Consider the following 25340-nt stretch of genomic DNA (forward strand, 5'->3'; position numbering starts at 1 on the left):
CGCGATTCATGAGCGGCCAACAGACGGAAAAACAACAACAGCCTCATGAATGATGGACCGCTTTATTTATAGTGTCAACACACACATTTCTCCTGAATTAGCAAGCACAGGCATACAAATGTATATTGGTTGTATTGAAACTACATAGTTTATATACCACGTAGAAAATACACATATTTAATTGTTAAAGAGTCATGTATAGACGGAATGGCTATTTCAGTAACTTTACTAATTCTGCCACACAATACAACCCCCCCCCCATTTTTACAGACTGTCCAATGAAAAATCAGATGAATATCCATGCATTTACTCAATAGAGACTGTTGTTTTAAGCATAGAGGTACTCATTATAAGGTTAAAGCATAAAAACATTCACACAGTAGAAAACCAACAAAATGAATCAGAAATCGAGAACATTATTTAATGTCTTGACCGACGACTCGTAGATTAACCTGTGGAGAGAACAGCGATGACGTTATAGACTGGTAAACCAGATTGAAATCTCTGACCGGACTTCACTTTTTAAAACAGATTAAAGTGGATTAAATGTAAAGAGTTAAAACAGATAATGTGTTCTACCTTATTCAATTAAACCACTTTAAAGAGTTAAACCAAAGTATAGAGTTAACCAAGGTCATGTGAAACAGTTGAACTGGATTAAAGTATTAAACCAGGTCACTTGAAACAGCTAAACCAGATTAAAGAGTTAAACCAGGTCACATGAAATAGTTGAACCAGATTAAAGAGTTAAACCAAGTCATGTGAAATAGTTGAACCAGATTTAAAAGTGAAACCAGGTAACGTGAAACACCTAAACCGGTTTAAGGAGTAAAACCAGATCACGTGAAACAGCTAAACCGGATTAAAGAGTTAAACAAGCCCACGTGAAACTGTTAAAGCACCTAAAAGAGTTAAACCAGGTTATAGAGTTAGGCGACATTAAACCATATTGGGAGTGAAACCTGATCAAAGCGTGCGAACCTCTGTGCGTCTCCACCGCGCCCGGCGGGGATCTTCTGCAGCCGTCTCTGGACGCACACGGCGGCACTCTTCACAGCGGACCTCACCTGACCGGCTGGACAGACACACAGCGTTACTCAGCAGACACACAGACATGGGGGGGGGGGGGGGGGGGGGGAATGGGGGGACTCACCGTGGCTGACCACGTTGAGGACGTGCAGCGAGGCGGCCAGCCCCGTCACACTGTCGATGTCCTCCGAGTCCACCAAGGTGCTGACCTCCGCCAGGAAGGCCCTGCAAACACACAGTTATGAACATGTCGATGCACCTAGTACACAGAAGCCTATGAGCGCGCGCGCGTGCGTGCGTGCGTGCGTGCGTGCGTGCGTGCGTGCGTGCGTGCGTGTGAGACCTGGTGACTGCAGGGCTCTTGAGGATGACTGACAGCAGGGTGCTGGAGAGAGGAGGGAGGTCCTCTACCACCTTAGGCACCACCAGCTCCTCCTGCGTGGACGCCTGGACACAACGCAACCAGGTAGACACCAGGTGGGACGCCAGTTACAGAACCAGGTGGGACACCAGTTACAGAACCAGGTGGGACACCAGTTACAGAACCAGGTGTGACACCAGGTGGGACACCAGTTACAGAACCAGGTAGACACCAGGTGGGACACCAGTTACAGAACCAGGTAGACACCAGGTGGGACACCAGTTACAGAACCAGGTAGACACCAGTTACAGAACCAGGTAGACACCAGGTGGGACACCAGTTACAGAACCAGGTAGACACCAGTTACAGAACCAGGTAGACACCAGGTGGGACACCAGTTACAGAACCAGATGTGACACCAGTTACAGAACCAGGTGTGACACCAGTTACAGAACCAGGTAGACACCAGGTGGGACACCAGTTACATTACCAGGTGTGACACCAGGTAATAAACCAGTTATATAACCAGGTGTGTCACCAGGTGTGACACCAGGTACAAAACCAGGTATATAACCAGGTGTGAGCCCAAGTATATAACCAGGTACAAACCAGGTATATAACCAGTACAACACACTCAGTGGTAAGTGGGCGTGTCCTAGCAGCTCATATTAAAGCACATTAATGATCTTTCTAGAAACCTTCTGCAGCCGGTGCCTGATCTCCACGATGACCCCGGCGAACAGCGTGGAGAAGACCCCCTGCAGAGGGCTGGAGGGCGCCGCCCCCCAGGCCTGGACCACCTGGAGGAAGTCCCCCAGGGGGGGGCTGGCGGCCCCACACAGCGCCAGCCCCTCCTCCGGCCTCTTCCTCAGCACCCAGACCAGCCGCTCCACCACGTTCTGGAAGGTGTTGGACACAAGGCCCAGGAGCAGGACGCTGGGGTCCCCCTCTTCCCTCTCCTGAGGGGTCTGCTCCTCCCGGGGAACGCCGGCCTCCGTCACCTCCTTCAGGACGGAGAGCATCAGCGGGATGCACAGGTAGCCCCTCTCTGGAACACGGAGACCCCCGCGGTCAGTAAATGGTACCTGGACTTGTGACCGGATGGGAGCGAAGCATTGGGCTTCTCTCGCAGGGGACTCTGTCAGAGAGTTCATCTTGTCCCACTGGCCCAGCGAATGGACTGCGTTTATACAGTTTTCTAACCAGTAGCAACTCAAAGCGCTTTTAAATATGGCCCAACATTAACCCATTCGTGGCCACATTCACACACCGAAGGCAGGGTCAGCCATGCAAGGCGACAGCCAGCTCATCAGGAGCATTCAGGGTGAGGCGTCTTGCTCAGGGACACCTCGACCCTCAGCTAGGAGGTGCTGGGGATTGAACGAGCAACCTTCCGGTTACCAGCCAATCCGTTCTACCTCCTGAGCCACATGCCGCCCCCACTCTCTCAGTCTCTGAACCCAGCGGAGACTATCTATTGGTTCCCAAACTGTTTTGGCATGTGATCAGATTTCTGGGTGTTATAATTTTTTTATATAATAAAAGATTTACATACATACATACATACATACATACATACATACATACATACATACATACATACATACATACATACATACATACATACATACATACATACATACATACATACATACATACATACATACATACATACATACATACATACATACATACATACATACATACATACATACATACATACATACATACATACATACATACATACATACATACATACATACATACATACATACATACATACATACATACATACATACATACATACATACATACATACATACATACATACATACATACATACATACATACATACATACATACATACATACATACATACATACATACATACATACATACATACATACATACATACATACATACATACATACATACATACATACATACATACATACATACATACATACATACATACATACATACATACATACATACATACATACATACATACATACATACATACATACATACATACATACATACATACATACATACATACATACATACATACATACATACATACATACATACATACATACATACATACATACATACATACATACATACATACATACATACATACATACATACATACATACATACATACATACATACATCTCTATCTATCTATCTATCTCTATATATCTATCTATCTATCTATATATATATATATCTATCTATATATCTATCTATCTATATATCTATCTATATATCTATCTATCTATATCTATCTTTCAACATCTGTGCCTAAAGTCTTTGTTCCAGTGAAGTCGTGGTATTTGCTTTTGGCCACGAATCATTAATCCATTTTAAATAAAATACACACCTAGCTTAAAAAAGGTCAACCAGACTCTCAGTTAAACGATAAACATAAATCCAGAAAATACAGGTCTGCACGTCTTGTGAACTGATGAAGTTACGCAGGTGAGAAGAGCATCCATGTACGTTGACCTTTGACCTGGTCATGGGTTTTGGGTTGTGACCCGGTCCAGGTCAGCCTCACCTGAGACCAGGATGACAGAGCACAAGTGCAGGATTTGACCGTTGAACTCCTCGTCCCCCAAACCCACCAACAACACGTCCCGACACACCGTCACGAAACCCTGAGCAGGAAACAAACAAAGAAATATGAATAAAGCAGCAGCCATGATTCAACCGTTCATCTAGGAGACAGCAAGGTGGAATCAGTCAACAATTCAAAACCATTGTGAAACCTGGTATATAAAACCAGATATATGAACCATGTGTGAAACCCGGTAAATAAACCAGGTTTATAGACCAGGTGTCAAAAAAGGTATATAACCAGGTTTGAAACCAGGAATATAAACTAGGTGTGAAACCAGAGGTTAAAACAGGTACATAAACCCGGTATGAAACCAGAGGTGAAACCAAGAATTAAAAAATAATATCAAATCGATCAATAAAGTACATCCTAACTTCAAAAAACTTGATAAACTAGGTTATAAACCAACCTGGTGATAAACTAGGAATCTAAAACCAAGCTATGCTGGTCCATGTCTGTGGCCTCCTGAGGAGAGTGTTTCACAGGACAGAATCAATACCGATATGCATCTCCCTGAATAAGCGAACTCATCTCCATGCAGTGTCCTTGAATCCAAGGCCCTGTGTCCAGTCTTACCCTGCAGTATCACTACTTATTAAAATGGACGGCTATTCAACGGGGCCCAGAAAGCGTAGACTGTGAAGAATGGCTGCCGGCAGAAACAGAGAAACATCACGGGGCCGACACTAGTCCTGGAGGAGGGGGCTGGCGTTGCGTTGTGGGTGTTTTGTAGATCCGCCGTCGACAAAGGACAGCAGGGCACTCAGAGCCATGTTCTGCGCTACACTCAGGCCTCCACAATAGGCTCCAATAACATGTCAGCCACTGCGGACTAATCATGTGAAGGTACTGTGGGTAAGATCTAAGGGCTGTTAATTGTGCGCGACTGGTTAGAAATGGCTTGCCATCCATCAGCTTCTAGTGGGTGAAATGGCCGCTGTTCTGGTAGACTGCCTCCGTATGAGAACATTATGATCTCTGCAGACATTATCCAGCCATACTGCACACGTCTGCAAACCCCAATAGACGGCATTAACTAATGACTAAGCCCTTACCATATGAAACACACAGACATGAGTGATCATGTGGGTCTGGTGGCAGGCTCACCTCCACGACGTCTTTGGCCAGCTCCAGGGTCCCTGTGGCCGCCTCGCCCTCCCCTGGGACGGAGCCTGGGCTGGGGGTGGACAGGTAGGGCAGCACCCTCTCCTCCAGCCAGGCCATGCTGAGCTCCAGGGAGCTCAGGAAGTCACGACTCTCTGGGGCCTGGAACAACAAGTGACGGGGTTTAGATGGGGAGGGAGAAGGGGAGGTAGGGAAGAGATGGAGAGGAAGTACAAGTGGTATTTAACGAGTATGTAAATGTGACTTTTCTATGCCAATAAAGCCCTGTGAATTGAGAGAAACAGGGAGAGAGCGAGCGAGAGAGAGCGAGAGGTAGAGAGTGAGGGCGAGAGGGGAAAGAGAGAGAGCGAGAGCGAGAGCGAGAGAGAGAGAGCCCTGTCTCAGGAGAATGAAGTGAAATCAGAATGCTGGCTCCGTGTTCTTCACACAGTGACTCATCCCCAGCAACACTCGACGCCCCAGGGAGACGTGCAGCTAGCGGCTAGGTGCTAAGAGCTACGTGCTAAGAGCTACGTGCTAAGAGCTACGTGCTCCGAGAGCGGCTTCACGAAGCCACACGGGGGACCATCAGGAGAGGAGACCCTGGAGGTGCGGTGGAGGCGTGGTGGAGGTGGGGTAGTGTTGTGGTGGAGGTGGTGTAGTGTAGTGGTGGAGGTGGTGTAGTGTAGTGGTGGAGGTGGTGTAGTGTAGTTGTGGAGGTGGTGTAGTGTAGTGGTGGAGGTGGTGTAGTGTAGTGGTGGAGGTGGTGTATTGTAGTTGTGGAGGTGGTGTAGTGTGGTGGTGGAGGTGGTGTAGTGGTGGAGGTGGTGTAGTGTTGTGGAGGAGGTGGTGTAGTTGTGGAGGTGGTGTAGTGTTGTGGTGGAGGTGGTGTAGTGTTGTGGTGGAGGTGGTGTAGTTGTGGAGGTGGTGTAGTGTTGTGGTGGAGGTGGTGTAGTTGTGGGGGTGGTGTAGTGTTGTGGTGGAGGTGGTGTAGTGTAGTGGTGGAGAAGGAGGTGGGGTAGTGTAGTGGTGGAGGTGGTGTAGTGTAGTTGTGGAGGTGGTGTAGTGTAGTGGTGGAGGTGGTGTAGTGTAGTGGTGGAGGTGGAGGTGGTGTATTGTAGTTGTGGAGGTGGTGTAGTGTGGTGGTGGAGGTGGTTTAGTGGTGGAGGTGGTGTAGTGTTGTGGTGGAGGTGGTGTAGTTGTGGAGGTGGTGTAGTGGTGTGGTGGAGGTGGTGTAGTTGTGGAGGTGGTGTAGTTGTGGAGGTGGTGTAGTGTTGTGGTGGAGGTGGTGTAGTTGTGGAGGTGGTGTAGTGTTGTGGTGGAGGTGGTGTAGTGTAGTGGTGGAGGTGGAGGTGGGGTAGTGTTGTGGTGGAGGTGGTGTAGTGTAGTGGTGGAGGTGGAGGTGGGGTAGGCTCACCGAGGCGTGGTGGAGGTGCGCTGAGAGCCGGGCCTGCAGGGTGAAGGCCCTCAGGGCGGTCTGGACCAGGGGGTCGACCCGGTCCACCTCTCCACCGCTCAGAGAGGAGAACAGCACCGCCTGGAGGACACACACACACACACTGAGAACAGCACCGCCTGGAGGACACACACACACACACTGAGAACAGCACCGCCTGGAGGACACACACACACACTGAGAACAGCACCGCCTGGAGGACACACACACACACACACACACACTGAGAACAGCACCGCCTGGAGGACACACACACACACACACACTGAGAACAGCACCGCCTGGAGGACACACACACACACACACACTGAGAACAGCACCGCCTGGAGGACACACACACACACTGAGAACAGCACCGCCCCGAGGACACACACACACACTGAGAACAGAACCACCTGAAGGACACACACACACACACACTGAGAACAGCACTGCCTGAAGGACACACACACACACTGAGAACAGCACCGCCTGGAGAACAGACACACACACACACACACACACACACTGAGAACAGCACCGCCTGAAGGACACACACACACACATTGAGAACAGCACCGACTGGAGGACAGACAGACAAGAGTCTCTCACTCACACACACACACACACACACACACACACTGAGAACAGCACCGCCTGGAGGACAGACAGACACCGAGTCCAACACACACGGAGTAAAACACAAACAAAGGGTTTGGTAATAAATGATGAAGTGATCCTAAGATCTTAAGTGTAACTGCTGTTAAGGTTAGAGTAAAAGATGAGTCCCTAAGGTAGTAACACACGAGTCACGGTCCCTAAGGGAAAGTATTAGCTCAGAGTGATAATAAAGATGCATAATAGAGTGTGTCCGTACGCTCCAGGCCCCCAGGATCTTGTGGAGGGGCCTGAGGGAGGCCTGGGCCAGAGGCAGGACTTGTTCCCGGGTGGAGGAGCGGCTGAACAGGTACTCCAGGTAGGAGAGGCCCAGGTCCGGCTTGGCCTCCACCGTCTCCTGGGTCCTCACCTTCCGCCCCGGCTTCGCCTTGGCCTGAACCACAGAGAGACACTGGTCACAGCCCCCCCTGGTGGCTGGTGGCAGCTGGTGCACCATGGAGTCAGTGAGCAGACGCTTTTATACATAGAAACTTAAGAGGGAATTCTGGCAGACCGTGGTTCCTCTTGGGATGGAATCTGAATCAGGGGATGGAACCCACAACCTTTGTGCTGGGAGTCAGACCCTCTGAATCAGGGGACGGAACCTACAACCTTTAGGCTGGGAATCAGACCCTCTGAATCAGGGGATGGAACCCACAACCTTTGGGCTGGGAGTCAGACCCTCTGAATCAGGGGATGGAACCCACAACCTTTGGGCTGGGAGTCAGACCCTCTGAATCGGGGGATGGAACCCACAACCTTTGGGCTGGGAGTCAGACCCCTTGACTCAAACGCTACCCTTCCGCTCTTTAACTGAGGTAATGTTACAGCTGATGTAACAGCGATGTGACAGAGGTCAGAGTTCAGAGTACCTAGGTAAAGCACCTGCTCTTCACTGGTTTGACCCAGCAGGGCTGCGTTGAGCTGCAGACCCTTCCAGTGGACCCTTCTTACCGCTGGTCTGGGCAGGGCCTCTGTCAGCCACTGGCTGATGAGGTCCAGGACGTCGGCTGCCTGGCCCCAGCCACACAGACAGTCTATCAGCTGGCCGAAATGCAACTGGCTCGCACCCGTATCCATCCGCCGCAGCTTGGACAGCACCCCGCAGCTGGTGAACAACACACACACACACACACACACACACACACACAGAGCAGGAGTCAGAGCCACTTGGGAGAGGAAAGAGAGACGGAGGAGAGAGGAGGACGGTGGAGGAGGAAGAGGAAGATAGAGGAGGAAGAGATGACCTTCCTGAAGACATCAGATGTAGGATGATAGGAGGTTGATGGGACTGGAGGAGATAAGAAGAGGGAGACAGAGGAGAAGAACAGGGAGATGGAGAGAAGAGAGGATGATGGCGGAGATGAAGTATGAGCTTAGGGTTGGTAAGGGAGTGACGCCTAGGCCTGTCACGATAACACATTTTTCTGGGTGATTAATTGCCTCAGAAATTATTGCGATAAGCGATAATATTGCAGTTTTTCAACTAATATAATGATAATGGCATAATAATGCAAGTACACCCTTTCGAAGATCAATAAACTTTTATTTTTAAAGAACACTGGAACTGGACGTCAGGAAGACATTTAAAATATCCAGAATAAATTAACAAAACCCCAAAAAATAAAATGGACTAACAAAAAATGCTCGAGGGGGTTTACTCGTTGTGCCCTGTAATTATGAGCCCGAGCCCGATTTCAACCCGACATTTGTTACTTAGGCCTACTCTGCTTAATATATATATATAATGTATAGAACGCGGCCATTATCGGGAAAATAAGCCCCGACACGGCGAACAGGACACCGGCGCGCAGCGGGTGTGTCTTGCTTCGCCCTGAAGGGCCTTACTTTCGATAATGACCGGCGACGTTCTATAAATTATCCCGCTTATTACACGGCTACTAGCCAAAACGAAAAAATAACTTCACATGGTGTGTCTTTTTACAATTTATTCGTTAGTAGCATTCGTAGTGTTGATCAGCACAGTCTGCCAAAGACGTTGGCGTTGCTTAGCAACCGAAGACGCTGGGGTTGACAAGTTACCGGACTACTACCCATGCAGGTGAACGGAGCGTTCCACGGCATTGAGAAGACCTGTGTAATAAAGGCCTATAATATTTCTGTTTATTGCATAGATTTCTTCTCAGATTAGGCCAATAAAGCAATGATTTAAAAAAAAAAAAGAGTGCGCATGGAAATTATTGCGGCCGGCAAAAAATTATCGCTCATTTTAATTTATCGCGCAATTAATTGATTTATTGCTTATCACGACAGGCCTAGTGACGCCTCCTCTTGAGATAAGAGGAGAGAGAGGAGGAGTCGATGCCTGATAGAGGAAAGAGAATGAGATGAGGAGAAGAGAAGAGCAGGAGAGGGAAGGAGAGAGGCGAAGAGAGCAGAAGAGAAAAGAGGAGGACAGAGGAGGTGTCACCTGAAGGTTGGAACAGCAGAAGGAGGCATCATCGAGGCCAGGAACACTAGAGAAACCGTAGAGCGCTCACCCTACACGGACGGACACGGACACGGACACGGACACGGACACACACACACACACAGAAGGTGCGTGTTGAGACATTTTCAAGATAAAAAAAAAATACAACTAATGGAAACGTTGTCACTGTTAGAGATGTCCTTGTGAACGCCAGCTATCTGGTCATGCTGACCTCCTTAAGGTAGTCATGTCCTGACGTTGTGTTATCTCCATCTCTGCGTCACACCTGCTCTGTCTGGTGTTATACTGCCCTCAGCTGGACTAGTGAGGGCCTTTGCAGGGTTTGTGTGGCTGTTTTTAATAATGTGCAACCTACCTTAACTTTACAGTACTTATTTACTCATATTCTGTATGAAAATACAATCTCTGTAACCATTCAATTTTTTGTATCCAAATAAAACGGGAATGTCTTTTCATTTCTAAAACTGGTATTATATGGCGTCATTGCAGTCTGTGTTGTTGTGATGCCCTGCATCACCACCGGGGGGCGGCAGTGCGCCCCAGGCCTCACCTCGAAGGTGTTGAAGTACTTGGACATGACAGCGCCGAACTTGGCCACGGTGTAGTTCTGGGCCTCCTTGTTGTGGTCCAGCGCCTTCTGCACGCTCCTCCAGAGAATCACCAGCATCTCCAGCAGACTGGCCACCAGGCCAGGGTCCTGGGCCGACAGCAGGGTCTGCACCTGAGAGACATCGCTAGTTAGTGACTGGTAACCAACCACCAGCCAGCATGTTCTCCACCTGAGAGGAGAAACACCGCTAGCTACTAACTAGTTAGGAACTATCAGACAGCAGGGTCGGCACCTGAGAGGAGCACTGCAGGGTGGGAACTAGTTAGTGTAGGAACCAGCTAGCAGACAGCAAGTTCTCCACCTGATAGAAGGAACATGGCTAGTAAGGAACTAGTTAGTGTAGCAACCAACTGGCAGACAGCATGTTGCCCATCTGAAAACAAGTTACGAATGAAGTATTAACTAGTTAATAACTAGATCCCAACTAGCTGACATTTCTCCATCTGAAAACACATCTCATTAGTAACTAGTTAGTAGGTCTTCATGAACTAGATACCATCTAGCAGACGGCATGTTATCCATCTGATCACATCACAGATTATGAACTAAAGTCGTTACCAACCAGTTACTAACACCATACTCACTAATGCAGTTCCAGTTACCCAGCTTCCAATATGAACTATTATCTGACACCACCTTGTATTTATGAGCGTCTTCTTCCCCACACGTTGTCTTAATCCACCAACGCCCATCACATCCATGTCCCACTGACGCCAATCACAGCCAACTAGGTGAGCAGTAGTTAGCTAGTGGCCAACAGATGGGAAACACTGCCCTTACATCATAGCAGTAGTAACTGATAGAAAACTAGCTGCTTCTAGTAGAGGGGTTAAGAGATGATTATCAAAACAGAACGAACTACAGCAGTCATCAGTAAGGAGCACATCCTACCCTCTGTACCAACACTGATGTGTCCCTTACCCTGTCGTTCTCCTTGTTGCTGTCGCTGAGATGGCTGAGCTCTCCCTGGGTGAGCTCTCCCTGGGTGAGCTCTCCCTGGGTGAGCTCTCCCTGGGTGACGTCCGCCTGGCTCGGGAGGCCGGTGTTCAGGACACGACGGATCGAATGCATCAGCTTCACTGGAGCCAGAGATAACAGTCAGTCTGGGATTCAGTCGTAAAAAAAAAAAAATCAGTCTGGAAATCCAACTGAAATCAGTCTGGAAATCAGTTATAAAATCAGTCTGGAAATCAAACTGAAAACCGTCTACAAATCAGTCTGGAATCCAACTGAAATCAGTCTGGAAATCAGTCTGGAAATTAGTTGTAAAATCTGTCTGAAATCAGCCTGGAAATCCACCTAAAATCAGTCTGAAATCATTCTTTTAAAACCTCTGTAAAATAGTTGTAGGTAATAGTTAAAGATGTCTAAGACAGTCCAGAGAAGAGTTTATGGACAGGACGCTCTAGTCGGGGGCCGCAGTACCTATATCAGTAGGACCAGACGCTCTAGTCGGGGGCCGCAGTACCTATATCAGTAGGACCAGACGCTCTAGTCGGGGGTGGGAGTACCTATATCAGTAGGACCGGACGCTCTAGTCGGGGGCTTCAGTACCTATATCAGGTCCAGACGCTCTAGTCGGGGGCTGCAGTACCTATATCAGTAGGACCAGACGCTCTAGTCGGGGGCCGCAGTAGGACCAGACGCTCTAGTCGGGGGCTGCAGTACCTATATCAGTAGGACCAGACGCTCTAGTCGGGGGCCGCAGTAGGACCAGACGCTCTAGTCGGGGGCTGCAGTACCTATATCAGTAGGACCAGACGCTCTAGTCGGGGGCTGCAGTACCTATATCAGTAGGACCAGACGCTGTAGTCGGGGGCCGCAGTACCTATATCAGTAGGACCAGACGCTCTAGTCCGGGGGTGGCAGTACCTATATCAGTAGGACCAGACGTTGCAGTACCTAAATTCGTGGGCGCCGTGTACAGGTAGGCGAACTGGTAGAACTTGCGGGCGGCGCAGGGGTTCATCTGGATCAGGGTGATGCAGCGGCAGCACACCTCCGTCTCAGACCCGTTGACCGGGAAGAAGGACTTGAAGAGCAGGTTCACGATGCGCTTGGAGACCGGCTGGGAGTCCAGCGCCAGGCGGGCCAGCAGGTGGTCCATGTTGCACACGGACCAGAACTGGAGAAACCAAACCAGTCCAGGTCAGACCAGACATAGAGAGACTAACCCAGTCCAGGTCAGACCAGACACAGAGAGACCAACCCAGTCCAGGTCAGACCAGACATAGAGAGACCAACCCAGTCCAGGTCAGACCAGACACAGAGAGACCAACCCAGTCCAGGTCAGACCAGACACTGAGAGACCAACCCAGTCCAGGTCAGACCAGACACAGAGGGACCAACCCAGTCCAGGTCAGACCAGACACAGAGAGACCAAACCAGTCTAGACATAGGGACCAAAACAGACTACCGGTGTTAGCATCAGGGTACCTTAGCGGTGTTAGCATCATGGTACCATGGCGGCGTTAGCATCATGGTACCTTCGCGGCGTTAGCATCATGGTACCTTCGCGGCGTTAGCATCATGGTACCTTCGCGGCGTTAGCTTCATCGTACCTTGGCCGCGCGGACAGCCTTGACCTTGAGCAGCATGTCGAGGAAGCTCGAGCGGACCTTCTCCGAGGTGTCATGGAGGCTGTTCTTCAAGGCTGGGAGGAGCTTCTCCAGCAGAGGGTGGCTGAGGGGGTTGTCCAGCACCAAGCTCAGACACTGCAGTAGGCAACACAGCACACTTAGTGTTACCATTCAGTTGTCTAGCATTCATTTTTAATCGAAGGAGACTTGGTGAATTCAGAGACGGGTCATTAAGGAGCAGGTAGGGGTTAGACAGGACGGAGACGGGTCATTAAGGAGCAGGTAGGGGTTGGACAGTACAGAGAGAGGTCATTAAGGAGCAGGTAGGGGTTAGACAGGACGGAGACGGGTCATTAAGGAGCAGGTAGGGGTTAGACAGGACGGAGACGGGTCATTAAGGAGCAGGTAGGGGTTAGACAGTACAGAGACAGGTCATTAAGGAGCAGGTAGGGGTTAGACAGGACGGAGACGGGTCATTAAGGAGCAGGTAGGGGTTGGACAGTACAGAGACGGGTCATTAAGGAGCAGGTAGGGGTTAGACAGGACGGAGACGGGTCATTAAGGAGCAGGTAGGGGTTAGACAGGACGGAGACGGGTCATTAAGGAGCAGGTAGGGGTTAAACAGGACAGAGACGGGTCATTAAGGTGCAGGAAAGGGATCAGGGGTATAGTGGGCACCTTGAACTAGGATTCCTACAGGTAAACTCGACATTGGGGATCTAATATATATGAAAACTTAGCAGTTTCTGCCTTTTTGCTCTCAGCTGAGATGATGTTTCTGGAGTGGTTGTCCCTTCGAGAAACATATCCCTAATGCTTTCATAGCTGATCTCATTAGTTAGCTGTTTGAGAGCAGTTATAATCCATTTTATTTAATAACCTGGAGGGCACATGCTTCCAGGCTTCCAATAGCCAGTCAGCACATGAAATGTGTTAAAGGAGACATATTATACCATCAGGTGTAAGTGTGATTAGCCTTAAAAGCCATTTCGAAAAAAACTGCCCCATATGACATCACTAGTGGGCGTGTCCACCTAGATCTTTGCCGGACAGATGAGCAACGTTTACTTCAGTCCACTGGGTAGGCTGGTAGACTGATCCATCCAGCACACATCTAGGAGGACACGCCCACTAGTGATGTCATATGGCGCATCACACTCACACCTGGTGGTATAATATGTCTCCTTTAAACAAACTACTTGATTATACCTTTGGAAACGTAACGATTATCGGAAGCTCGAATCTTGAAACTATACATTGTACGGGTCAGACTTCACCCTAGATCACCACATTAGTCACATTGGTGATATTACATACATCACACGAGTGATATTACACACATCACCCGAGTGATATTACACACATCACCCGAGTGATATTACACACATCACCCGAGTGATATTACACACATCACCCGAGTGATATTACACACATCACCCGAGTGATATTACATACATCACAGGAGTGATATTACACCATCACAGGAGTGATATTACACCATCCCAGGAGTGATATTACACCATCCCAGGAGTGATATTACACCATCACAGGAGTGATATTAGACCATCAGAGGAGTAATATTACATACATCCCAGGAGAGATGTTACACCACCCAGGAGTGATATAACACCATGCCAGGAGAGATGTTACACCATCCCAGGAGAGATATAACACCATCCGAGGAGAGATGTTGTGTACAGTCAGGTCCTGTACCTTGAACACGGAGCAGCGGACGTCCGCAGAGCTGCAGTCGGCCGCCAGCTCCAGCACCAGCTTCTTCAGGAAGTCTGTGATGACGGAGGGGGGCAGCAGCTCCCAGCAGGAGGCCAGGATGTGGCAGACCCCCAGGGTGGCGGTGGAGCGCACTAGGGGGTGGGGGTCGTCCAGCAGGCCCTGTGTGTGTGAGGGAGGGGGGGGGGGGGGGTGATTGAGACTTTGCGGTCCCTCAGACCATGCCTGCAGCTCTTAATCTGACCTGAGACCAGAAGTGTTTAATATTCCCCGTGGTTCTGTATCCTGGTGATGAGGACAAAAATGATAGCCTGATACAAATATGAATTAATTAATGGGGGTTAGGGGTTGTAACTGTTGTGAGGCGTGTTTCTAGAGGGCGCAACTTAAGAGGGCCCTTGGGGACAGTAACCATGGTAACTGCTGTGTCTGGATGCTTTGATATGTAGATACCATGGTAACGGCTGTGTCTGGACGATATGAGGTGTGGTTACCATGGTAACGGCTGTGTCTGGACGATATGAGGTATAGGGACCGTAACCTAGTAACAGCTATGTCTGGATGATGCGAGGAGTAGTACCCATGGTAACGGCTGTGTCTGGCGGCTGTGAGGTGTAGGGACCGTAACCTTAGTAACGGCTGTGTCTGGACGCTGGGAGTTGTGGGTACAGTAACCATGGTAACGGCTGTGTCTGGAGGCTGGGAGGTGTGGGGACAGTAACCATGGTAACGGCTGTGTCGATGCTGTGAGGTCTAGGTACAGTAACCATGGTAACGGCTGTGTCTGGACGCTGCGGTGTAGGTACGGTGACCATGGTAACGGCTGTGTCTGGACGCCGTGAGGTACGGGCATGGTAACAGCTGTGTCCGGCCGTTGGGAGGTGTGGGGACAGTTACCATGGTAACGGCCTTACCATGAGCGTGTCCAGCTGTTTCTGGATGGCGGCGTCGATCGCCTGGCTGCTTTGGGCCGGGTCGTGGAGGGCGAAGGCCTCGGTGAACAGCAGCGCGGCGTTCGCCCGCACCTCATGGTTAGAAGCCTGGTCACATGACACGACACACGCTTAGCGCCGCGCCATGTGACCACAACACACACTTAGTGACACATTAGCACATACACAAGTCCTGTGTTTCTGTGAGTGTGTTTCCGTGTGTGCGTGTTTCCGTCTGTGTAGGTGTGTGCGTGTTTCCTTCTGTGTGCGTGTGTGTGTGTCCGTACAGAGAGAGCCCTCCAGAGGATGGGTTTGTAGAGTTCAAACAGCATGCGGTCGACGCGCTGGCAGCCCTTCCTCTTGTGGAAGTAACTCATGATCTGCAGGTAGGGGTTAGACAGTACAGAGATGGGTCATTAAGGAGCAGGTAGGGGTTAGACAGTACAGAGACAGGTCGTTAAGGAGCAGGTAGGGATTAGACAGTACAGAGAAGGGTAGGGGTTAGACAGTACAGAGAAGGGTAGGGGTTAGACAGTACAGAGACAGGTCGTTAAGGAGCAGGTAGGGATTAGACAGTACAGAGAAGGGTAGGGGTTAGACAGTACAGAGACAGGTAGGGGCTAGACAGTACAGAGACGGGTCATTAAGGCACAGGTAGGGGTTAGACAGTCCAGTGACGGGTCATTAAGGAGCAGGTAGGGGTTAGACAGTACAGAGACGGGTCATTAAGGCACAGTTAGGGGTTAGACAGTACAGAGACGGGTCATTAAGGAGCTGGTAGGGGTTAGACAGTACAGAGACAGGTCATTGAGGAGCAGGTAGGGGTTAGACAGTACAGAGACGGGTCATTAAGGAGCTGGTAGGGGTTAGACAGTACAGAGACAGGTCATTGAGGAGCAGGTAGGGGTTAGACAGTACAGAGACGGGTCATTAAGGAGCAGGTAGGGGTTAGACAGTACAGAGACAGGTCATTAAGGAGCAGGTAGGGGTTAGACAGTACAGAGACGGGTCATTAAGGAGCAGGTAGGGGTTAGACAGTACAGAGACGGGTCATTAAGGAGCAGGTAGGGGTTAGACAGTACAGAGATGGGTCATTAAGGAGCAGGTAGGGGTTAGACAGTACAGAGACGGGTCATTAAGGAGCAGGTAGGGGTCAGACAGGACAGAGACGGGTCATTAAGGAGCAGGTAGGGGTCAGACAGGACAGAGACTTTGGGATTGAGCCCAGACTGCGGTTCTACCCACGAGACCCCCCCCCCCCCGACCCACTTGGCGGACGTTTCTGTGCACGGGGGAGGTCCTGTGCAGCAAGATGGCGTTCTTCATCAGGTCCTGTACGCACACGCTCTCCATCTTCTCCAGGAAGTCGCCGGTGGCCTTCTTCCACGCCCGGAAGTAGATCTCTGCGATGTGATTGGTCATCACCCTGGAGGGAAGAATTATGGAGGAGATGAGTCGTCTCCCGACCGGTGTTGCCAGATTGACTTCCTGAATATGACAGTGTTGCCAGATAGGGCCAGACTTCCCGCCGAATCTGGCAACCCTTTTGGGTTGCCAGATTGAGCGGGAAATCTGGCCCTATCTGGCAACACTGTTCCTGACCGTATTTTTTCTAGTCATCATTTGAATCTATTATTTATTCATTTTAATCGCAGAGCAAAACATTTCTCTGGTAGGATGGTAACAATAAAGTGACATGAACACTTCTGGATCAAAACTATCTGGACTTCCGTGCTTCTGAGAGCCTGAAGTGGTTCCTACTTGTTGTAGAACTCCAGCTGGTTCTTGACGGTCCCGTGGATCATCCAGATGAAGTCCACGTTCCAGCTGAACAGGAGAACCAGGAAACGCTTCCCCTGCGAGAGGAAGTGACATCATCAGCCCCCATGGAACTCACGTGACCTGCTTGACGTCCATCCTGAAGAGATCATTCATTGTGTTTGAATGTGCCGGGGTTGAGTGTGTTAATATCAGATGAACACATGTGCTTAGGTCTATCATGCGGCAGGTCATCTACGTCATCATTAGTTAGACTGCAAAACTGTCTCCCAATCTGACAGTGGGCTGAAGAGGTCAACACTTGATGCGCCTTCAGCAACGTGCTGGATGCCAGGAATGGCGATCTGATATCGGCCCACACACAGGATGCTCCTATGCTCCGAGCTTGGTTGGGATAGGCACCCCAAGGCTGAAGGTTCAAGACCTACCTGTTCAGAGTTCACATAGACTCTGCATCGCCTCCCCCCCTTACCCCCCACACCCCATCTTCTTATGCACTTGTTGTATGTTGGATGTCCTGGCACTTAATGCACGCACTCATTGTATGTTGTACACGTGGGTTAACCTAGCGATTGTTGTTAGTGCTCGGGCAGCTAGGTTGAGCTTCGAGGCTCAGCTCCTAGGAACCCCAACAGAGGCCGGGACCCTCCTGTGAGGAAGACTTGGGTCCTCACGTCTTCGCTGCGGACGAAGTTCATCCTGAGGAAGCACTCCAACAGCTGCTGCACCATCTGCTGGTTGTCCTCCGAGGTGAAGTCCAGACCCAGGAGCACCGCATGGAGGTTCCACAGCCTCTGGATCTCTGCCGCCTGCACACACCAGGAGCACATACAACGCTTTGTACCGACTGGCTTATATCTCTGGTTTGTACCGACTGGTTTATATCTCTGGTTTGTAGTGCCTGGTTTATATGTCTGTTTGTACTGACTGGTTTGCACGGGCAGGTTTATATGAATGGTTTGTACGGACTGGTTTATATCTCTGGTTTGTAGTGCCTGGTTTATATGTCTGTTTGTACTGACTGGTTTGCACGGGCAGGTTTATATGAATGGTTTGTACGGACTGGTTTATATGACTGGTTTGTACGGACTGGTTTATATGTCTGGTTTGTACTGCCTGGTTTATATGTCTGGTTTGTACTGCCTGGTTTGTAGTGCCTGGTTTATATGTGTGGTTTGTACTGCCTGGTTTGTAGTGCCTGGTTTATATGTCTGGTTTATAGGACTCTGTACGGCCTGGTTTATATGACTGATTTGTAGTGCCTGGTTTGTACTGCCTGGTTTGTATGTCTGTTTTTGTACTGCCTGGTTTATATGTCTGGTTTGTAGTGCCTGTTTGTACTGCCTGGTTTGTATGTCTGTTTGTACTGCCTGGTTTATATGTCTGGTTTGTAGTGCCTGTTTGTACTGCCTGGTTTGTATGTCTGGTTTGTACTGCCTGGTTTATAGGACTCTTTGTACTGACTGGTTTCTTCAGAGAGAGGCTCCTCTGTAGTGCCATCAGGAAGGCGGTGCGTCCCAACGGCTCCTTTCCCAGAAGCCCCTTCTTCCACCACAGCTCACAGAGGTGCCGTACCTGCTGCTGCAGGGGGGCGGCGGAGGCAGGGAGGACCCCCAGGAGGTCTGGAGGGCAGGGGCAGACAGGAAGTCACCGCACAGACAGGAAGTCAACACACAGACAGGAAGTCAACACACAGACCGGAAGGACCCCCAGGGGGTCTGGAGGGCAGGGGTAGACGGGAAGTCAACGCACAGACAGGAAGTCAACACACAGACAGGAAGTCAACGCACAAACAGGAAGTCAACACGCAGACAGGAAGTCAACACGCAGACAGGAAGTCAACGCACAGACGGGAAGTCACCGCACAGACGGGAAGTCAACACACAGACCGGAAGTCAACAAACACACACAGGAAGGACCGCCAGGAAGTCAGGGGTCACACACAGGAAGTCAACGCAAACACAAGAAGTCAACACACAGACAGGAAGTCAACACAGAGACAGGAAGTCAACACAGAGACAGGAAGTCAACACACAGACAGGTCATGAGGTTGTGAGATACTATGGGCTGTCAAGCGTAGCGTCCCCATGGTTCCTCACCGTGAAGCTGTCTGGAACACTCCAGCAGGGAGTCGTAGGGTTCGCCATCTTGGAGGACGTTAAGCGTCACCGTAGCAACCAGCGCCACACCCTCCACCACGGCGATAGTCTGCTTCTGTATCAATACAAACATAGGGTACAGCATGCTGTATATCAATGCCTACATATAAGTAACATAACATGAGTAATATAAGTGTAGATCGGTCAATTTAGTTTTCAGAGAATTCTTATGATACTAAGAGCCCAAAAAAGTAATGATGGAGAAACCTGGTATGATGTTTGGAAAACAATTCATCCCATGAAATAATCCTGGATGCTACCCAACACAGCAGTACTGTCGTATCTATAGAAACCATCCAAACCAGTTCCACTATTTGACGTTGATAACATTTCCGAGAAAGTTGGAGAATAACGAGAATAACGAGGAACAATAAAGTAGTTCTGTCACAAACGTTTATAGAGGTATACTATTCATATCCAGTGTTACCCAACTTGGGGTACCCCCCGAGTCCACCCCCGTTACCCAGCCTGGGGAACTCACCGGGTCCACCGGCCCCTCCACCTCCATGGCCTCTGCTCCAGGCTCCGCTCCAGGCTCCGCTCCAGGCCCAGGCTCCGCTCCAGGCCCAGGCTCCGCTCCAGGCCCCTGCCCCCACTCCCCCGGGGGCCGGTTCAGAAGGACCCCCTGCAGCAGGGCCAGCAGCCGGCCCCACAGAACCTCCCTCTGGTCCCGGGGGAGCTCCTGCAGAACCTCCTCCACATCGAAGGGCTCTGTCTTGTCCTTCTGCTCCACGGAGAGAGAACCATGGAGAGAGAACCACAGGGTCAGAACCACAGAGAGAACCATGGGGTCAGAACCACAGAGAGAACCATGGAGAGAGAACCATGGGGTCAGAACCAAAGAGAGAACCATGGGGTCAGAACCACAGAGAGAACCATGGGGTCAGAACCACAGAGAGAACCATGGAGAGAGAACCATGGGGTCAGAACCACAGAGAGAACCATGGGGTCAGAACCACAGAGAGAACCATGGAGAGAGAACCATGGGGTCAGAACCACAGAGAGAACCATGGGGTCAGAACCACAGAGAGAACCATGGAAAGAGAACCATGGGGTCAGAACCACAGAGAGAACCAGAGACAGAACCACAGAGAGAACCACAGAGACAGAACCTTTGGGTAAGAACCATGGCCAGATGACCACAGACAGAACCATTTCTACATGGTAATACAGACAGAACGTATACATGGTAATACAGACAGAACGTCTACATGGTAATACAGACAGAACGTCTCTACATGTTAACACAGACAGAACGTCTCTACATGTTAATACAGACAGAACGTCTCTACATGTTAATACAGACAGAACGTCTCTACATGGTAATACAGACAGAACATCTACATGGTAATACAGACAGAACGTCTACATGGTAATACAGACAGAACGTCTCTACATGTTAACACAGACAGAACCATCTCTACATGTTAATACAGACAGAACGTCTCTACATGTTAACACAGACAGAACAGAACCATCTCTACATGTTAACACTGAGAATCATCTCTACATGTTAATACAGACAGAACGTCTACATGGTAATACAGACAGAACGTCTCTACATGGTAATACAGACAGAACGTCTCTACATGTTAACACAGACAGAACGTCTCTACATGTTAATACAGACAGAACGTCTCTACATGGTAATACAGACAGAACGTCTCTACATGTTAATACAGACAGAACGTCTCTACATGGTATACAGACAGAACGTCTCTACATGTTAACACAGACAGAACCATCTCTACATGTTAATACAGACAGAACGTCTCTACATGTTAACACAGACAGAACAGAACCATCTGTACATGTCAAAACTGAGAATCATCTCTACATGTTAACACAGACAAAACGTCTCTACATGGTAATACAGACAGAACGTCTCTACATGTTAACACAGACAGAACGTCTCTACATGGTAATACAGACAGAACGTCTCTACATGTTAATACAGACAGAACGTCTCTACATGTTAATACAGATAGAACGTCTCTACATGGTAATACAGACAGAACGTCTCTACATGTTAACACAGACAGAACGTCTCTACATGGTAATACAGACAGAACGTCTACATGGTAATACAGACAGAACGTCTCTACATGTTAACACAGACAGAACAGAACCATCTGTACATGTCAAAACTGAGAATCATCTCTACATGTTAATACAGACAGAACGTCTACATGGTAATACAGACAGAACGTCTCTACATGGTAATACAGACAGAACGTCTCTACATGTTAACACAGACAGAACGTCTCTACATGTTAATACAGACAGAACGTCTCTACATGGTAATACAGACAGAACGTCTCTACATGTTAATACAGACAGAACGTCTCTACATGGTATACAGACAGAACGTCTCTACATGTTAACACAGACAGAACCATCTCTACATGTTAATACAGACAGAACGTCTCTACATGTTAACACAGACAGAACAGAACCATCTGTACATGTCAAAACTGAGAATCATCTCTACATGTTAACACAGACAAAACGTCTCTACATGGTAATACAGACAGAACGTCTCTACATGTTAACACAGACAGAACGTCTCTACATGGTAATACAGACAGAACGTCTCTACATGTTAATACAGACAGAACGTCTCTACATGTTAATACAGATAGAACGTCTCTACATGGTAATACAGACAGAACGTCTCTACATGTTAACACAGACAGAACGTCTCTACATGGTAATACAGACAGAACGTCTACATGGTAATACAGACAGAACGTCTACATGGTATACAGACAGAACGTCTCTACATGTTAACACAGACAGAACAATCTCTACATGTTAATACAGACAGAACGTCTCTAAATGTTAACACAGACAGAACAGAACCATCTCTACATGTCAACACTGAGAATCATCTCTACATGTTAACACAGACAAAACGTCTCTACATGGTAATACAGACAGAACGTCTCTACATGTTAACACTAGGGATGGGCATAATTAATCGATGCTCGATAATTGATCGTTAAGAAATGCGTCGATCAATTTATATTGTTATCGATCAAAAGGACGTTGTGTTGCATACTGTGAGTCTTGAAGCATTTAATTGAATATCACTATGTGGGAGAAATACCACCCTGCCGACTGGTGGAAAGTGAATTGAAGACGGTTCCCCAGGCTGTCAAAGTTAGCGCGACAATACCTCTGCATCCCCGCAACTTCGGTCCCGTCAGAGCGGGTGTTTTCTGCTGCTGGACTGACAGTTACAAGGCTGCGTTCGCGTCTGACCCCCGAGCATGTTAACATGCTTATATTCCTAAACAAAAATATGTAGGCTGGAGTTACTGTATGCTATGAGACAGTAGGGACAGTCACCACCGTATGTGAGTCGCTCTTTTTTTTCTAAATGTGTTGTCTCTCGCTCCGCTATTCTTTCGGCTTGGTGCCTCTTGGAGTCGTTACATTTTGCCAAAACTGTGATATTTTAGCAACAAGTTCAGCCTTGTATATGTTCAATAAGGTATTGCTTTTAGATAGACTAGTTCATGCAATTGTTGGTAAATGGGTGGCTCATCTTTTTGTTGCGAGCCTTTTCCGCGCGCCGGCTGCAGCCTATAGGCATTATATGTCGGCCTTTTCCCCCCCTTTTTTTCAAAACAGTTATACAGTTTAATGCCCACGTTTAGCCTACTGCCTTTGTTTGATTATTGTTGTCCGATAAGTTGGCTACTTATTGTAATTGGAATAGGGTACAGATTTAGTCTTGTTGAATCGTATCCAAAACTTTAAGAGCGACTGTAGGCGCATTGTTCGGACTTTACGAGCGCCGCATAGGCCTATAACCTATAATGCCTGTATTTATTATTTCAAAACTGTTAAACAGTTGTAGGTCTTCAAGTTAACTATATTGTATTAATGTTGGCCCATACATTATTGTTGGAATAAAGATTTCATTGATAAAAACATGCTGCATTTTATATTTTCTACCAACGGGAATTTCAATAGAAAAAAGTTAATGATTAATCGATAATTGATCGATAACTCTAGCGATGCTCGATCAAGGAAATTTCTTCAAATGCCCATCCCTAGTTAACACAGACAGAACGTCTCTACATGGTAATACAGAGAGAACGTCTCTACATGTTAATACAGACAGAACGTCTACATGGTAATACAGACAGAACGTCTCTACATGGTAATACAGACAGAACGTCTCTACATGTTAATACAGACAGAACGTCTCTACATGTTAACACAGACAGAACCATCTCTACATGTTAATACAGACAGAACCATCTCTACACGTTAACACTGAGAATCATCTCTACATGTTAATACAGACAGAACGTATCTACATGTTGATACAGATAGAACAATCTCTATGTTAATATAGTGAGGTACATTACATGGAGGTGGATGAAGCGGAGGAAGTCCTCCACCTTCTCTGTGCTGACGGAGTCCAGGAACCCCTGCCTCTTTGACATGATGGCACCACCTGGGGTCAGAGGTCGATACATGACCAACACCTCTTATGTTATGATATTAGTTATGTCTATAATATTAGATATTATATGTTATATATGTTATAATATTAGTTGTATCATATATTAGGTATATTATTTTATATAAGTTATGATACATTCTAATATACGATATATCATACGTTATATTCTAATATTAGTTATATTATGTTATCAGCTATATTAAATGTTATATTCTACACTGATTCTAAAGTAATCAGTGTGGCTCAACAAACCATCACCACACATGCTCCCACAAATAATAGTATACATATTTTAAATGATATGTTACATTATATGTTATACTCTAATATTAGTTAAATGATAAGCTCACTGAGCTCATCTGGTTTACCATCGCTAGACTAGACACAATACACACTAGGATCTCTCCAAATGAAGGAGATACCAGCCTCACCTGACTGTACTTAATGAGCCATGATGATTGAGATACCAGCCTCACCTGACTGTACTTAATGATCCCCTATGATGGAGATACCAGCCTCACCGGACTGTACTGAATGAGCCCTAATGATAGAGATACCAGCCTCACCTGACTGTACTGAATGAGCCCTAATGATGGAGATACCAGCCTCCTCGGACTGTACTTAGTGATCCCCTATGATGGAGATACCAGCCTCAACTGACTGTACTTAATGAAACCTAATGATGGAGATACCAGCCTCACCGGACTGTACTTAATGACCCCCTATGATGGAGATACCAGCCTCATCCGACTGTACTTAATGAGCCCTAATGATGGAGATACCAGCCTCACCTGACTGTAGTTAATGAGCCCTAATGATGGAGATACCAGCCTCACCTGACTGTACTTAATGAGCCCTAATGATGGAGATACCAGCCTCATCGGACTGTACTTAAACCAAGCGGTTGTGGAGCTCTCCGACTGCCTGGGTATGAGACGTGTACACAACCTCTACCGGACGTTAACGTCACTTCCAAAACCAAAACAACTTTTGGTAGCGTTAGGGTTGGAGAAACTTTAAGTTATGGATCCTGAAGTGTTCACTTCACATTGCTTTGAAAGGTTAACCGCTGAGTACAGTGAGTATACAGAGTATAGTGTATATTTTAAGTTATATTTCATGAATGGGACTCTCCACTGTCACCATAAACACGGCCGTCATTCCCCTTTGATATTATATATCCACACATAAACATACATATTAACCCGCCAAATGAGCCTCAAAGCATAAACATGTATATAGGATACCAAAATCCCGTATTGAGATGATGAATACTTACTTTAGAGGTCTTTATGATGAGTGATTCGGAGGCACACCGCACACAACCTTCATTAATGTCCATGCAAACACGAGAACCCGCGCAAATTTGTTTTCCTCTGTGCGTCATGACGCAACGACGTTGTTCTCTG

The 25340-nt window shown here is 48.0% G+C and overlaps 1 protein-coding gene across 1 annotated transcript; it reads right to left on the reverse strand.

Annotated features, from left to right (window-relative positions):
• Window positions 1-66: 66 nt before the first annotated feature.
• Window positions 67-25283, reverse strand: ncapg2 (non-SMC condensin II complex, subunit G2). The gene is made up of 26 exons (XM_079754521.1): window positions 25211-25283; window positions 23834-23922; window positions 19933-20175; window positions 19392-19506; window positions 18757-18914; window positions 17967-18101; window positions 17275-17369; window positions 16783-16939; window positions 15801-15893; window positions 15496-15621; window positions 14564-14743; window positions 12833-12985; window positions 12174-12396; window positions 11193-11350; window positions 10212-10382; window positions 9641-9711; window positions 8164-8317; window positions 7430-7603; window positions 6535-6654; window positions 5121-5279; window positions 3954-4053; window positions 2089-2438; window positions 1373-1476; window positions 1154-1254; window positions 982-1075; window positions 67-452 (listed from the first exon to the last, which is right to left on the reverse strand). The coding sequence occupies exons 2-26, from the start codon at window positions 23909-23911 to the stop codon at window positions 401-403; spliced, it is 3564 nt and encodes a 1187-aa protein (XP_079610647.1). The 5' UTR covers window positions 23912-23922; window positions 25211-25283; the 3' UTR covers window positions 67-400.
• Between the last annotated feature and the right edge of the window lie 57 nt (window positions 25284-25340).

This window comes from Pollachius pollachius (genome assembly GCF_949987615.1).
Source record: "Pollachius pollachius genome assembly, chromosome: 17".
NCBI lineage: Eukaryota > Metazoa > Chordata > Actinopteri > Gadiformes > Gadidae > Pollachius > Pollachius pollachius.